Below are 16,662 nucleotides of genomic sequence, written 5' to 3' on the forward strand. Positions count from 1 at the left end.
GAAATCTGCAGGAAAAACAATGGATGTAGTATTCAGTCCCATTTATCACACTACCTTTGGCAGTGACCCCAGCACTGCAGAGGGGGTGGTTCTTCGATCAATCAATGCTTCAATACTCAGGTTTGCAGAACCGCATTCTGTGAATGCTGCGGATCGCAGGCCCAGCGTTTCTGGACAGGACACATGATATCCTGCTTCTGACCATGCTATTCTGGGCATTCTTAGTATAGCCATTCCTTGAAAAGGTACATGGGGATCATGTGTGGTTCCTGCTGTTATTACCATGTAGCCAAGCACAAGAGTTTCAGATCTGCAAGAACCACAGATGTGTTCTCTCCCTCAAGTTTATCAGAATGTTCTTCAGCACTGAGCTATGACTCCAAAAGTTTCAAAACTCACCTAGTGGAGCCCAGGTCTGACACGTTTTTCCATTTGAATGATATTACATCCAAAATGGGACATCAATTTTGCAGAGCCCTGCGTACTTTCATGTAACCCAGCAAGCGCTGGATAGTGAGTTAGTTCACAGGCTAGTGCTTGCCGCAATAATACTGCAGTCGCCAATCACACGGCACTCTCCTCTTCCTCCTCTCCACGTACAAAAAGCCTAAAGTGACACTGCCAAGTCTAGTTTCATTGTTCTAGCCGAATGAACAACAGGACGGGGATTTCTGCGGTAAGTTTTCTTGACAGTGTCTCCCTCCCTTTAAGGTTACCATGAAAACACAGAGCCAACCAAGTTGTTGTTCTACCAGAGGACAAAATGCAGATGAGTAATGTTCTAAAACAAAGAATGAAAAGTTTTAAATCATTTTTAAAAATCCCTATGCAAAACGTGCTGGGGCAGGAAAAGAGGCATAAGGACAGGAATTAAAAACTGAACAAGAAATGATCCTTCAAGACCTCAGTGAAGGGAAAGCCCATCAGTCCATCTGCAGGACCCAATGCAGGTTTGTTCAAAAACCATTCTATGTGTCAAGATTTTGTCCCATCTGGTTTCAAACAGTTCAAGAGATGTGAATTCCACAACTTCCTTTGAAAAGCTAAATACATCTTCAGTATGGTTGCTGTCACAAAAGAATAAATCACATTTCATTTACATGCACAAAGGGCATGTGCGTGTTCCTCCAGTCACACCGGGGGTAGATTCTCTCACAAGGTAATACACACCTCATGCAAAACAGTCCCACCAGAACTACATCTCATCACTATAAGAACAGGAGTGCTTCTGCCCCTTCATTCAGAATTCTGGTTAGAGCCAAACCTTCATCAGTTTTCCTCTCACAAACAGGAATAAATCAAAATGTAACAGAAGGCGAATTCCTTCCAGGGAGGGTTCAGTAATAGCTGTCTCTCAAGAGCTAAATAGTTAGTTAGCATACCCCAACTATGGATTACCTCTGTTTACCTCTGTAATACAAACAGAAAACTTGCCCCGTTCACCACTGACCATACCTGTCTCACATCTTTAACAACCAACTTATATAGCAGGTTTCACTGCATTTGTTATCTGCACCCAGTTTTTAGGATACGGGCATACGCTTGAAGAGTCAACCAAGCAAACTGCTTGAACTTTTACATTTTTTTTTGAAGTCCAGTTATAGCTTAAAAATGACTAAAACAGCCTCATCTTACTTTATAATGCTCTAAAATTATGTTGTTCGTTAATGTTTATAAGTGCTACATCCCATGACTCACCTACATAAAAGGGATTAGACACATATTAGATGAAGTAGGACATGGAGGTGAAGTGACTTGGCCAAGGTCACACAGGAACTCTGCAATACCAGGAAAGAAAACCAAGTTATCCAACTCCCACTCATGTTATATCCACAACCCCACCCCACCCCACCTCACTTCCTTTGACACTCCTGCGTAACACTGCAGAGTTAATACAGCTGTAGGAGAATGAGCTTGGGTGTAATTCTGTGCTATATGTCGGCAATAAGATGGTCTGCTAATTTGTGGTGGTAACTATTTTAGATCCCAGCTGGAGTTTGTGGCACTGCCAGTTGGGAAAATGTCCTGACTGGGCTCAAGTTTATCTACAGATCATTGAAATACAAGTGTGGAGCTCACAAAGTAACTGTATTCTTTAGAACCTTTTCAGACATCTTACAGTCTTTGCCCGGTTACCTATTTCACAGGTTGCTGAGCTGTGAAGGACATGTAGAGATCCATTCTCCTACTAGTGAAATGCATCCACTTTGCAAAGACATCCACCCCAATGTAACACAGCAGCAACAAGTTAGATCAGGACGTGCAGAAGAATACCATCACCTTCCACAAAACTGCCAGGGGAAATTCAGCAAAGTCAGCTAGAACTTACCTGATTCAGAATTTGGTCAGGACACCAGTATTAGACACCTGACGTTTAGAAACAGCACCACAGGATAGTCAATGACCACAAGTGATCAGAACCTTGGGCTATGTCCCATTGAAAAGATGGCATGATTGACCATTCTACTGTTACCACAGGTGCTGTGAGGACTGGGGACTTCTCTAAGTAACTTAAGTGTTGAGGGTTAACACAATGCTTTATCATCTTTCTAGACTTGTTATCTAAAAGCACAAGGCACATCCTGAAGCTGGGATTTCATTACCTAGATCATTGTCAGTTTGCATACTCGCAAAAGCATCAGCAAACATAATGTTAGCCAGCCACAATGACTGGCCTCCATGGTTTCTGGTAAACATTATGAAAATATTCCTGTTTTTTTTTTTAACCACTTGAACATTAAAAAGCTTCAGTAAGAAAACTATTAAGGAAGAAAAGCTGAGCAGCCAGAGACGAAAAACCATTTGAACTTTATTACATTTCATTTACAAATAATGCAAAGATACAAAGACAAAAGCCTTCACACAAAAAGGATCGAAAAGAATCTACATTTAGTTGAGCTGCTTTTTCACATCATTTCTCAGATTGCAAACACTTAAAGCCAACTTCAGTTTTCCACTTTACCCATAGAAAAGCACAATAAATTAAACTTCTATGTCGCAGGGACAATTTCTCCAGAGTTCCTGGGTCACCAAAGCTGTAGCTGAATATAGGATTTGCATATATCAGTGAAATAATCCACAAGTTATTTTGATAGAAAAGTTTAGCTTGTAAAGAACAGTATATTATACTGTCTCTGAAAATACATAAATCCAACACTTTTTCCCCCAAACTCTGAACTAAATGAAATTGTGTTTAGCTGCCAGTCTGTGAGAGAAGCTGCCAGAAGCAGCTGGATTTAACTTTATTGAAATCAAACCTTCCCTTCATAAGTACTTTCCTATTGCATTTGATCTGCAGTTCTTTTAAAGGAATCCAATCAAAGATGGGGACCTCGCTCAGATAAAAACAAAAACAACAACTTCCAATTCCCTCCAAAAGAAAACAAAACCCTGATATCTACTGACCTTTTACTTAGAACGGATTGAAATACAATATTTGTAATTGCTATGCTTTATAATGCTGACCAAATAGTATCTGGATGTGTATAATATATATATTTATACACATATACCATGTATCATCTAGGCTTATAAATGCTCATGCCATAAATATTTAGGATCTAGTAAGTAAAGACAAAGATTTGTTTAAATGAGTCCTATTTCCATCAATACTTTGTCCCATAAATACTATATATTTTATATATACAATACTTATATGTATCTTCTACTCTGCAAGTAAAGGAAGATTTTTCTACCTGCTTATTTTCCCTATGTTTAATTTTCTTCCAGATTCCAACAATAATTAGGCCAACAGTTAGGCTGGATAACTACCTTTCCCTCTCAAACTGAAACTCTTGTGGCATTATGTAAAGCATAAAGACAACTACTAACTACTTGTTTTCTTTTTCTTCACTACCGAACACCCAGAACTGATTTTAATCAATAATTTTCCAAATGTATGGTAAATTTCAAACCAGAGTTAATTTCTATGTTCAAGCTAACACCCCTAAAATGTCTCATGTAAATACTGACCCACCATTATTACAGTGGCAGGAATGAGTCCCTACACTAGATTTATAAATAGTAACACCCTCCATTGTTTTTTTTCTAAGCCATAATATAAAAAGATTGGATTGAATAGTCCATAGGACATGTACAAACGAACCTTACACTTCATTTACTGTATAAATACAACAGTTCAGAAGACAGAGTAAGAGGGAGCATCTGAAAGCAGACACGTTTCTAATGAAAACCAGCAGAAGGTACAACAGCCTTTCAGTAAATCGCTTGATACTTTGCTTTCCAGAGTGATCCAAGATAGATCAGACTGCCTTCGAACTGGCCAATGAGCCTTACCCTACTTCCACAGATTTAGCGAAGATTCATTACATATATAAAACTGCTGCCATCTGAGGAAACCCACTTCTCTGTCACTTACTCTCAATTGCGACAATTTAAGCTTTTCAGGCAACAACTTGCGTCACAAGTTTAGGAAAGAGAAAACGGTCACACGACTCGGCACACATCTCAGGCTAATCTTTTTTAAATGTACATTAGCAAACTTACAAATGGCAAAAAATGACACTCTACCAATGGGTAGGATGGAGACTTCCCTTTCATACCACCATCTTCCCTCCCCATAAACATCTTTTTCTGTAGCTTTAAATGTTGATATTGAAAAATCCTAACAGCAATTATGAAAAAAACAAAGGCTTTGTTTCAAGTTTACTCTATAATTAGGGCTTGCAGAAATGAGTTCCCTTTGACAGAATTCAGTAGGTGTGCTTTTTCGAATATATAATGTTGGGGAATGTTTTTTTAACATTAAACATTCACATGAGTGAGTTTTTAAAAGGCTCACAGTCAAGCAATTTGTATTTGATTCAACTGACATGGCAGTCTCAAAGCAAGATGACCCAAATCAGTGCTCTCCTTTTTCTCGACTTCAAGTTAATCTCCAAATGGAAGAGGTAAAAGCTCTTGAGACATTTAAAATGCTACTGATGACCATAACGTAGGGAAGAGTCCTGCACCAGCAAAGGGGACTCACTCTTAAGAGTTGATAACAGACACAGCACCTTAAAAGGCACAAAATGAGACATCAGCTGCCCCGAAGAGTTTAGGGCGGAAAAACCAAAGAGGCCTTTACCATTGCTCTTTTCTGTGATTTTAAGATCTGCATTTTCTTCAGTATAATCACCAGCTGGTTTTGTTGTTACATCTGCTTTTAGGAGCCCTGAGAAACAGAATATCATTCTTGACTGATTAAGAGCACGAAGATGAGGCTCAGACTCTTGTCTTTAACTAAAGAATGTAAACTTTCAAGGGGATGGGAGCAGCAGGGGAGAGCTTAGGTTAATATTGGTTGCAACTTAATTTTTGCAAGCCCTAAACCCAATTTAACTTATGCTCTGCCCTCCAAAAAAAAAAAAAAAAAAAAGGAAGGGGGGAGGGAGAGATCACTAGGATTTTTGAGTCACTTGACCTTTTTTAAACAGATATCAGGAACTGTGAAAACATATTTAACAGCCAAACAGAAAAATATCGTGAGTCAGCGTTTGTCACTCACTCTCTAGCATGTTAAACATCCAACTTGCTCATACTGATTCTAACACTGACGGTTCCAATCTCATTCTGACTCATCTACCACACAAACCTTAAGGAAAATACTACAAAACATGCCAGACTTGATCCTAATATTAAACAAAAATGCAAACAAAGAGAAATACAGTAACATGGAGCAAGCACCTCATTCAACCTAGTTGAACTGAGCTCTACACATCAACATAGGAAAACCACTGCCACACTTCAAAGAATTGTTTAATTCTTCATATCTAACCTCATTTTAGACAAACACACACCCACACAGTTGTACAAAAGCCGTAGACTATGCTGGCTTGCAACACACACTATAGGAAGAAACTCTGAACACAGCAGTAAGGTTCACAGCTCAGACCCAAGCATCCTATCCCCCACATGGCATTGGGAGCCTTTCTGTACTCCCACTTCTGGGTACTGCAGATGTGTTACATATGTTCTACCCCACAGCACAGATTCCATGCTGAGAACTGTTCACTTCTAAGAGTGCTGACACAACAGAATGGAGAGATTCTGTATTCCAAACAGAATTTTTAAACAAATTCACTTCATTTACTAATACTCTACTGAACAGGAGTTGGAGCCGCTAAAACTATGACACCTTCCAACACCCACTGGCCACAAAGTTTGCATGCCAGATTTTATAGGTATGAAGCAACTTCCCAGCCTGACAAGCCTGCAAGGTGGATGTGTGAGTGGGAGGCCTTCTTTAACTCAGTAATGAGCACTCTCCTTTCTTCCAGAGGATTTATGCTAATGTGCCAGGCTCTGCAGCCCACTCCTGATTTACAATCAGGCAGTGTAGGAGACATCTACTTCATGGAGAGGGAGGAATCCCAGCACCTCCGCTCAGAAAAATGCTCCTTTCTGCACAGATGAATCTAAAATTGTTAGTTGAGAGCTAAATCATTTGAAACAGATAATTAGCTTTCAGAGTCAGCTGGATTTAGTTTAGATTTCCAAGCATTGCACACGTTCAAAGTCTAATGCTCATTTAAAACAAAACCTGCAGAATTGGTGACTTATAAAATGCAAACTCATTCTCTTCCCAGGCATAGAACGGGGCTTCCTGCGATTACTGGACTCTAGCTTCCTAATGTTTGAAGGGAGTGTTTTGAGAAGCTATGACTACCTCTACCCTTGGCACAGTCCCATGCACAGCTCCTGCATGTACCATGTTTTGGCCATAAAATCTGGTTTGTGATCAGTTTTTGTCCTGAAGCCAGGTCATAGAGCTGTCGTCCCCACATTCACACCCCTCACTGTATACTTTATCTACAAAGAAATATTCAACACCCTCAACAAATTTAAAAAGTAAAAATTTGTAAGTTATAGTGAGTGCAGGAAAACAAAATTAAGAAGTAAAATAGTTAACACTGTCCTCTTCGCTTCCACCCTGCCACCAGGGTGTGGAAAAGTCGTTTGAGGTCTCCAGGAATTTACTACTGCTTGCAACATGCACGAAGCCTGGGCAGCTGTTGACTACAGGACTATAATGAAAAACCTGCAGGGAGGACACTGTTTTGGGAAAAATGCAGACACTATAGTCACAGCTTCCTGATAGTTGTTGCTAGCTCCAGAAGAGTTGTTTGGTTCTTGTTCTAATTATTAAAAGTTTTGCCACTATCACATTAGCTGCAAGTTCTCATTAGTCAGGGCAAGCCAGATCTGTTCACAGTGAAACAGCTTCAGTGTTTTGCTGTGTTCTCCAGCACTCAACTTTCCTTCCAAAAGGAGATGCAAACCTTTCTATTGCCAAGAGCTTACATAAAATTACCAATATGCAGCTGTGTAACTGGATAAACCAGACACTGAAATTGCAGCATCAACAGAAATATTAATTTCCCCCAATCACATTGTTGCGTGAGAGGGGTTGTTATATTTTGAAGTCTTTTCTCTCTTAGATACCTATCATCGAAGCGCTTCACTCCTGAGTGACATAGCAGATCTGTTCAGCAAGTGCCCTGGCCCTACCTGGACATATGTCAGTGCAGATGCTCCACAGTCAACTGCAGCCGAACACACAAAAGCCATTAAGATAATGACTGAGAATTGGATTGGGACTCTAACAAACGCAAAACACCCCCAAACAAGGCAATTATTGCCAGCTCTACACCACTGACACTGCTAACCTGGGTACTACTTAACAGGACATGTGGCTTCCCAGCAGATCGCTGGAGACTGGCTAAGAGACGTTAAGGTTTTGTGTTTTTATTTTTACAGAGAAGATCTCACCACAGATGTTTCCTCTGCTGAATCATGATGCTGCATTAATGCTTGGCCATGTACCAGATTAAAATGCATTTAACAGAAAACAGGATCTTCAGAGATACCAGTAAACCCTAAGATTACATCATCTGGCTGATTCTCCGGCAGGTGGAAACTACAAGTCAGAAATTCAACATATATAATTTGTCCCATTCTCCTGTAGCTATTTAATATACAATCCAGTGTTCCAGAAAAAAAAAGAGTCAAGCTAAAATTAAATCAAATCTATTTATGCACTTCTCTCTCCCTCATTTACATGATTACACTCCGAAAGAGCAACAGTGTAATGAAGCTAGTACTGAGGAGATGGCCAGCATTCCCTTCAGCAGAAGCTGGAACATAAGAAGTAAATGGCATGTATAGGACTGCTCTCTAGTTAAGGGATTTATATTATGAAACTTTGCTATTACACTTTACTTTAAAAACCGCTCTGGTTTTAATTATTAGCCCCCAATTACTGTGTCATTATGCATCTAAGGGGAATTTTACAAATGCAAACGGGACACTCAATTCCCACTGACTTTCAATGGCAGCTGGGTGACTAGTGCCCTTTTGTGCCTTTAAAAATATCCCCCATAAGTAGTTAGCAATAATATTTGGCTGTCATAGCTTGAGAAAATCAGGAGAGTTGTTACTTGTAATTCATCTCTGCCAAGCTCAGTATACCTACCGCCTTTCCTGTAGTGACTGCTAGGTACCTTTCTTGGAGTGAAGGCAAGTGAAAACTGCTGCAGATCTGTTGTAGCGGTGGTCAGAGCGCTAATTCAATGGCACATTCCCTTCCCGATCCAACATAAGACTAAAGCCATATACAAACCACCATTATTCCACACTAACTGGAATCAAGGCACCTACAGCACGCAGCTGTTAGGAATTCGTGGCCAGTGCTCACAACTCAGCTAGGTTCTACCAGAGCAGCACATCTACTCGAGCTCTGTGAAGTCTCCTTACAGATTCACATTCAGCCTTGCACAACAAATAGACCAACTGTTCAATCCTTGATTTTATTGCACTGAACATGTTAGGCTGTAGGACCTGCGACACATGCCTCTGAGCGGGTATTACCCAGCCCTTCTAGGAGAACACAGGCATTGAGTAGGCAGGCTCTTCACTTCACTTGCATCTAGAAAGCATCAATAAATGCAAGTGAACTAATTTTTTGGTATTGAAAATTAGATGGACACAAAATTAGAAGAAAAACTCACTACTCCGTGGCAAAGAAATTTGGAAACCTGACAGCCATTATCACAGATTATACCACAACAGTGTGGGCCCCCCAAGCCGTGGTTCTACTCTACTTGTTTGCTCATGAATACTCTCCCCAAAGCTTTGTACGTTCCTGAAGTACTACTTCAAGGGGAAAAGAAACACAATGGAGTCCAACAGATTCTAGGTGCATTTGAAAACTGAGGACAGAACAGAGAAATTCTGTGGCTTTAAACATGCCTCCTTATATTTTTGCATTATAGGAAGACGTGAATGCAGACTGAAAGGTGTGGGGGGTGTACAGGGAGAGGTCAAACTAGGAAGAACACTATTATCGGAAGTCTTGTATTAGGGACAATTTTCTGGTGCAGTTTTTAAATACACAAGCCCTGGTTAATATGTTGCTCTGTAATCTGTGAATATAGACCACATGCAAACTGAATTACAGCCTCAAACAGGAGTTCTCTCACTCTCTTCTTTTAAAATACAACTTTTACGTTCTTTGATAATTCTTATTGCCTGACTTGTCTGCAGCCTTCAGCAACCCACAGCACAATGTACAGCTCCAGTGTATCCTTGAGACTGCAAACTCAGAAAACACGCAACAACCTCTGGCAAAGGCAGGTAACTGTACCGTCTGTCAAGTTTCTGCAATCAACAGGGTGCAGGAGAATAGATTTCTTAGGTCGTGTCCAAACCAAAACTTTTACTGGATTGAGCTTCCTCAAACTATAGAATGTACCTTACGTGTGCTGGAACAGGTTAGAATGGGCTTTGATAATACTCAGTACAAAATGATTGGCATAATAATCACCATATAAAAACTTTTAATTGCTTATGGGACTTTAAGCCTGCTTGCTATTTGTAGTCTAACACACATAGCTGGATTTCCTGTCCTATAAAGATTTATATACTATATATCTGCTTCCCTTTCTATGCTTGTATAATATACTTTTCTGCAGCTACCTCTGTGGCAGCCCTACATTGTATTACTGAATAAAACAGTAAGCATATTTACCCCTTTATGCCTTTATTTTGATAAAGTCGGTCACGCCCACATATAAGGCAATATACACCACAGTTAAAACCACCCCCTCCCACCCACAAAAAAAAAATAAATAACACAAATGAATAAAGTACTTAATGTAGTGTTTTGTTTTGCAGTATAGAAATTCCACACAATGATTCTGTTTAAAAAGGTAAAAATGATTTATAATACACAGTTATCGTAATGTCATCATGGTGCCTGCATAGAAAACTGACATGCAATCCATGCCTACACTGCACAGTATAAATAGTAAGCAACTAAAAATACAAACAACAGGAGCACTACAAAGTTTTTCCTTTTTTAAAAAGAGAACATATACATATAATAAACGCTAATTGCTCTTTCACATTGCCATCACAGTGACAGGGGGTCCGTTTGTCCAAGTAATAAATGCTTTCATCCTTAAAGCACAGAGTACATTTTAACCAACTGTAAGATGAGGGGGATTTCCTGTTCCATATCATACACTGAGGTGGTTTCCAAATTGAGTAATATCCTAATAAGGGAAGGGCAAGTCTTAAAATAGCACTCCTACAGAAATAGAGTTTTAAGAAACAACAATTCATAGCTTACTCTGAAGTGGAATTTAATCAAAAAGAACCCTGTACCAGTTATTACCAACTGTGTGTGGCTCAAGTCTCCTAGCGGGGAGTTTTAAGCAATCACCTTTGTTAAGAGGGTTTGCACCAGTATTCTCGGACAACTTTTTGTTTTAAAGGGAAACAAAAAACAGTCCATAAATTATCAATAGTTTCTGCCATAACTAAAAGTCAACATCTTTCTTTCCACTTTATTTATTTATTTTTTTTTAAAGCAAAGGTTCTCTCTGTACAGGAAAGGGTTTTTGCACGGTTAAAGAATGCTGGAAAAGTGTTCACTAACATGCAGAAGCAGTAGTGAGACAAACGTTTGATGCTGCCTGCGGTCAACCATGCATGCAGCATACAGAACTATCATAACTCGGCCTGTGCAGATCCATTTTTAAAGAGAATGCACAGTCAGTACTATATACAATGCAAAAGAGCTTCTCCCGTCCCGCCCACCAATAAGCTGCAATAAAAAGCAGAAATTCACTTTTCTTTTTAAATCACAGTACTTTATACATTGAGAGTTTACTCCTTTTACTTCCCCAAAGTGTTGGCAAATGCAACAGTCTGTCTTGGGAAATTCTTATAAAAACGCAGCTCTACAGAAATCAATCAGCAGGTAGATGTTTGGACATTAACCCTTTGAGACATGAGACTGTTTAAAAAACAATTACATCTAATTTAATACTTCCAATTTTTTCATCTTATTTTTCCCCAAGCAATGTCCTTTCTTCCCCTCCTCCCACAAGTATCTCCGCAAGCATCATCAGTTCCTTTATTCTAATGGCCAATGCTTTTCCACATCTACCACCCTCATAAGCAGAGTAGAAAATGCAAACGGTACTACTTAACTTAAAAATGAAATTGAAATCTACTTACGTTCTGAAAGCATTGGGGATCCACCCTGTGTTTGAACTCGAAAACTTTAAACATTTATTGTTTAAAATAATGTAAACTCATACACAACTGTTAAAAAAATCAGATTTAAAGGGAAAGGGAAAATATTCTTCTACTAGAATAGAGCACACATTCTGCTGTCAACAAGCCACTCTCTCAGGGAGCAAAGTGCAGAAACTATTGAAATGTTACTGACACTGCACTAAAATAACCGCTCTGATTTTCAAAGGGTTAAAAATGAAAGCAGCTAGCCTGCCCCCTACTGGGGCTAAAGAGATGAAGCACATTCTTTCATACACATTCATCATCCCCTTTTCCCATGATCTCCTCTTCCTCTCCTCTTACCCCTTCCAGAAAAGAAACACAAAGTAAAGATATTTCTCCTAACTAGATGGTCCCTAATTGCCGCCTCCCCCCCACCCCACACACACATTTTGTTTTTGACAATTGCATCTAGATGGGTTTATATTTTTTTTTTAAATTAAGGCCATTTAAAATGTCTACTTACAAGTCTAAAACAAGCTCTCCTATATACACGTGTAGTTTAAAAAAAAATAGAAGGTAGCATTTAGCGATATCTCCCTGTAAAACTATCCAGTCAGGAGTCTGAATTCCTAACTGGATGCTTCACTCTTAAGTGACTCTGGTTTTAAAAAAATAGATCATCACAGACAAGGATTTACATGCATAAGAGACATCTGAACAAGAGGTTGATATAGACAGAGATCCAATCAATGAACTAACAGTACTGTCAAGGAGATTAAGTAACTGCACAAAGTGTACTCCATTCACACTGTACCTTTGGCTGTTTTGAAGCAAAGAACTTCATATCATCTGTGCCCAAATTACTCACATTCTTTTAGGGTAACCTCCTGTTTAAAGCTACCTTTTTTTTTTTTTAATTGACAAAGCATTAGCAATCTGACATAAGCAGACTTTGTGAGTAACACGTAACATCAGGCTTAAATGTTGATGAACATTATAAATGGAGATGCAGGATAGCCTTGCAATTACGTGGAGAGGAACCAAAGAAAACCAACCTTTAGCAAGAAGCTTACACAAAAGCTATGAGACAGAAAAAATAAAAATCCCACATCACTTTTAGTGCAAATGGTCAACTAATGGCACAAATATGTGAGCAAACACGCATCCCCATTATATAAGATCCCAGCAATAATTCTGCTTAGCAGTGTCTCTGTGCATCTCAGGACAGCACCTCACAGATTTCTGGAAGCACACAGAAACCTAGCTATAACTCATTAGAAGTAGCCCACTTTTGCCATGGACATTTACATTCCTTGCTCAAAAAAAGGGAAGGGAAAGGTTTTTGGGGAGTGGGGTGATTGGGTTGGGGGATGTTTTTAGATAAAAAATTTCATAACTGGAAAAAAAACAAACCCTAACTCATGCATTTTTTGACCAAATGCAAAACAGGGCAATGCAAACTCAGTCAATAGGAGAACAAGATTTGGAGAAGGTGGAGAATAAACACCATTCCTGAAAGGGGAAAAACAAACAAACAAATGATGTCTTTAAATATAAGTTAAGAAGGCTTTTTTATTTGAAATTGTATTTATCAAAAATATATTTGGATGTTCAGCCCCTGCTGCAGGGAAATATTCTCTCTTTTTGTAGTAATTCCTTCATTAACACATTCAATATACTATTTGTAATCAAATATTTTTTGTTAGTACAGGTCAAATAATCTAAATTTTAACTTCTGCTGAGAAGGGTCATGTACGTGGGTTCTCTTACTGGGAGGACTACAGTCCAATGAGCACAACATTTTAACAGCTATACTTCTCCGACAAGTACCGCAAGTGCACTGGCCTCTTGGTGAACAGCAAATCCTATTTCTCAGATTTGTAAAAGAGTGACCTAGTGTCAGGAATCTAGGACTCATTATTCTATGTCAATTTCAGCCATTACATTTAAGTGAAATCATCATTTTAGAATCTATGGGTGGTCTGTTCTTTTAAATCATTCACCATTCCGCTGTGTTGTACCAGAGAATATTCGCTGTGACTAACAGAAGTAGTCTACTATGAATGTAAGAGCCTCGGCATGCTAGGACACAGTACATTTCACTATTAGCAAGTGATTGTTTCCAGGGTTACAGAAGAAATATCCCAGACTCATAGAAATGTAGAGCTGGACGAGACCGTGAGAAGTCATCAAGTCCAGCCCCCTGCGCTGAGACAGGACCAAGTAAACCTAGAACATCCCTGACAGGTGTTTGTCCAAACTGTTCTTAAAAATCTCCAATGATGGGGATTCCACAACCCCACTTGGAAGCCTGTTCCAGAGCTTAACTACCCTCATAGCTAGAAAGTTTTTCCTAGTATCTAACCTAAATCTCCCTTGCTGAAGATTAAGCCCATTATTTCTTATCCTACCTGCAGAGGACATGGAGAACAACTGATCACCTTCCTCTTTATAGCTGCCCTCAACATATGTGAAGACTATCAGATCCCGAGTCATCTTTTCTCAAGAATGAACATGCCCCAGTGTTTTTACCGTTTCCCCATAGGTCAGATTTTCTAAACCTTGTCATTTCTGTTCTCCTTTGGACTCTCCAATTTAGTACCATCCTTCCTAAAGTGCGGCACCCAGAACTGGACACAGTACTCAGCTGAGGCCTCACCAGTGCCAAGTAAAGCATGACAATTACCTCCCATGTCTTATATATGACACTCCAGTTAATAAACCCCAGGATATTAGCTTTTTTCCCCTCACACCTGCATCACACTGTTAACTCATTCAATTTGTAATCCACTATAATCCCCAGATCCTTTTCAGCAGTGCTACCGCCTAGCCAGTGATTCCCCATTTTGTAGTTGTGCAATTGATTTTTCCTTTCTAAGTGTAATACTTTGCATTTGTCTTTACTGAATTTAATCTTGTTGATTTCAGACCAATTCTCTAATTTGTAAAGGTCATTTTGAATTCTAATCCTGTCCCTCAAAGTGCTTGTAATCCCTCCAAGATTGGTGGGACACCCATAAATTTTATAAGCATATTTACCACTCCATTATCCAACCCATTAATGAAATATTGAATAGTACCAGACTCAGGACTGACTACCTCAGGACCCCACTAGATACACCCTCCCAGTTTGACAGTGGACTATTGATAACTACACTTTGAGTATGGTTTTTCAACTAGTTGTGCACCCATCTTTTAGTAACTTAACCTAGGCCACATTTCACTAATTTGCTTATGAGAATATCATGTGGGAATCTGTCAAGAAACCTTAGTGAAATCAAGATCCATCACATCTATATCTTCTTCCCCATCCAGTAGGCCAGTAACCCTGTCAAAGAATATGTATGTTCCTGTTACCCTAATGTGAATATATAAAACAGCAAACACTTGACAGACTTGCCCTGGGTTTGCTTACTTCTGGTCAGCATCTGGCTTCAAATTCCAGTTAGTTAAAAATATTATATATAATATTTCTGGAATAAAAAAATCACAAAAGGATGTACTGTATAAGTATTATGCAGAGTGCTTCAATTGGCCTTATGTAGTTTAGCTACTTTTCTAATATCCAAATACTTAAATAAAAAAAATGCATAAATAACAGTAACAGAATATTCAATAGGCAACGAACAAGAATAAAAAAAATCATAAAAATAGCCACCATGACTTGGGCTGGGTATTGCTACACAACGGCCCTTCCTGTTGCCTATATGAATTTCACACAAGAAGCAGAATTTAAAAATAAAATTCTCTGCAACTTAGCCACCAATATACTTTTAGTGGCTTCAAAATGCTCCACTCACTCCTTCACACTCACCAGGTAATGAATTATAGTACTTTTTGTGTGCTCAGAAATTTAAAACAAGAAAAAGGCTCCAGAAATAGTGTTTACAGTTGCTTTTTTGGATAACCGGCTACCGAGAGCCCACTGGGCTGCCAGGCCGCTTTCCTGCTTTGCCAAGTACACGAGTTTGCTCAGGGCATACGAACAGGCAGTGGGTGCTGGACAACAGTCAAGGAAACAAACCTGAAAACAAATATGGCATATCAATCAAGGGAGAAGCATTGTACTCTACAAAGCAACTGTCACAAAATAGTCTGGGAGAGTCAAAATTAACAGCCTCCCCCCTTTCCCAGAGGGTGGCCATACAGGCATTTTGCTTTAGAGTTAGAGAGAGGTCAGTAGTCTGAGAGTTTCCCCTCTCAGTCTCGCAAGGAGATGGCTGTTGATCAGTTACAGAAACAGCCAACGATCAAATGCTAATGATGTGGTATTTTATAAAGAGAATCTCTTTACCCTTGACTCTGAACCTTCATCATCTACCCAGAAACACCACCTTCTAGTGCAAAGGATAAATTGACAACCTTACGCTGGGACTTCACTGGTGGGGGTTTGGAGGGGAGAAGGCTGATGCAAACTCCTTACTCATTTAATGACAATGAGTAGATAAGGGATAAACTATGGCGCAACGGGGAATGGGGGTCTGCAGCACTGCAAGCTTAGAACAACAAGCTTTACTCATTGTACATGGTGTACATGACAGAGCTACTGCTCTCGGTAACTCTTTAATCGGACATGACTGACCCATTGGACTCTTCAGTTCAGATGGGCTCCAGGAACTAATTTTATTCCCAGGCTCATGGTGTCCTCAGTCTACAGCCGGTCCATCCTGAAAGTGTCCTCTGTGGCAGGATCGGTGAGGACCATATCTGGGTCATTAAGCATGTGCAGTCCATCCAGGGTTAAAGGGTCAATTTTGAGTTCATCCAGAGGGAATTGGGAATCCGAATCAAAGCTGACATCTCCGACACCTGCCAAAGAGCTGGTCAGTTCCTTTGATAAGCTGGGAGGAGATTCTCCTGTCACTAGAGTGAAGAGGAGGGGAGACAGGCCTCAGTACTGCTGCTCATTTACCAAAACACACACTTCTTTGCACAATCTCCTGGCTAAAGATAAAGTGATGAAACAGCTTGCACACAGATCAGACGAGTTTACTGAATTAGCAAGAATACATTTGAAAAAGAAAAACAGATCCTAACCTGCATTGCAGGTTTGTCAAATGCATCACAAAACCTAAATTAAAGGGCTCTACATCATCATGGGCAGCCTAATACAAAGCATAACTCAAGTGAATC

General features: G+C 39.6%; 1 protein-coding gene across 7 annotated transcripts in view; it reads right to left on the reverse strand.

The window, feature by feature from the left end:
* CRTC1 (CREB regulated transcription coactivator 1) overlaps positions 1-16,662 on the reverse strand; it is a 134,653-nt gene that overhangs the window by 46,231 nt on the left and 71,760 nt on the right. For 5 of the 7 annotated variants that reach the window (XR_012156184.1, XR_012156183.1, XR_012156182.1 and 2 more), the window contains 2 exons: positions 16,112-16,392; positions 2,790-15,553 (listed from right to left, as the gene is read on the reverse strand). Coding sequence is in view for 1 of the 7 variants with exons in the window: in XM_073324069.1 (XP_073180170.1) it covers positions 16,181-16,392 (212 nt within the window). In the remaining 6 variants the exon portion in view is untranslated. Of the gene's footprint in view, positions 1-2,789; positions 16,393-16,662 lie in introns of those variants that run through there. The other 2 variants (XR_012156180.1, XM_073324069.1) reach the window with 2 other exon arrangements.

Source organism: Lepidochelys kempii, chromosome 25 (genome assembly GCF_965140265.1).
Source record: "Lepidochelys kempii isolate rLepKem1 chromosome 25, rLepKem1.hap2, whole genome shotgun sequence".
Taxonomy (NCBI): domain Eukaryota; kingdom Metazoa; phylum Chordata; order Testudines; family Cheloniidae; genus Lepidochelys; species Lepidochelys kempii.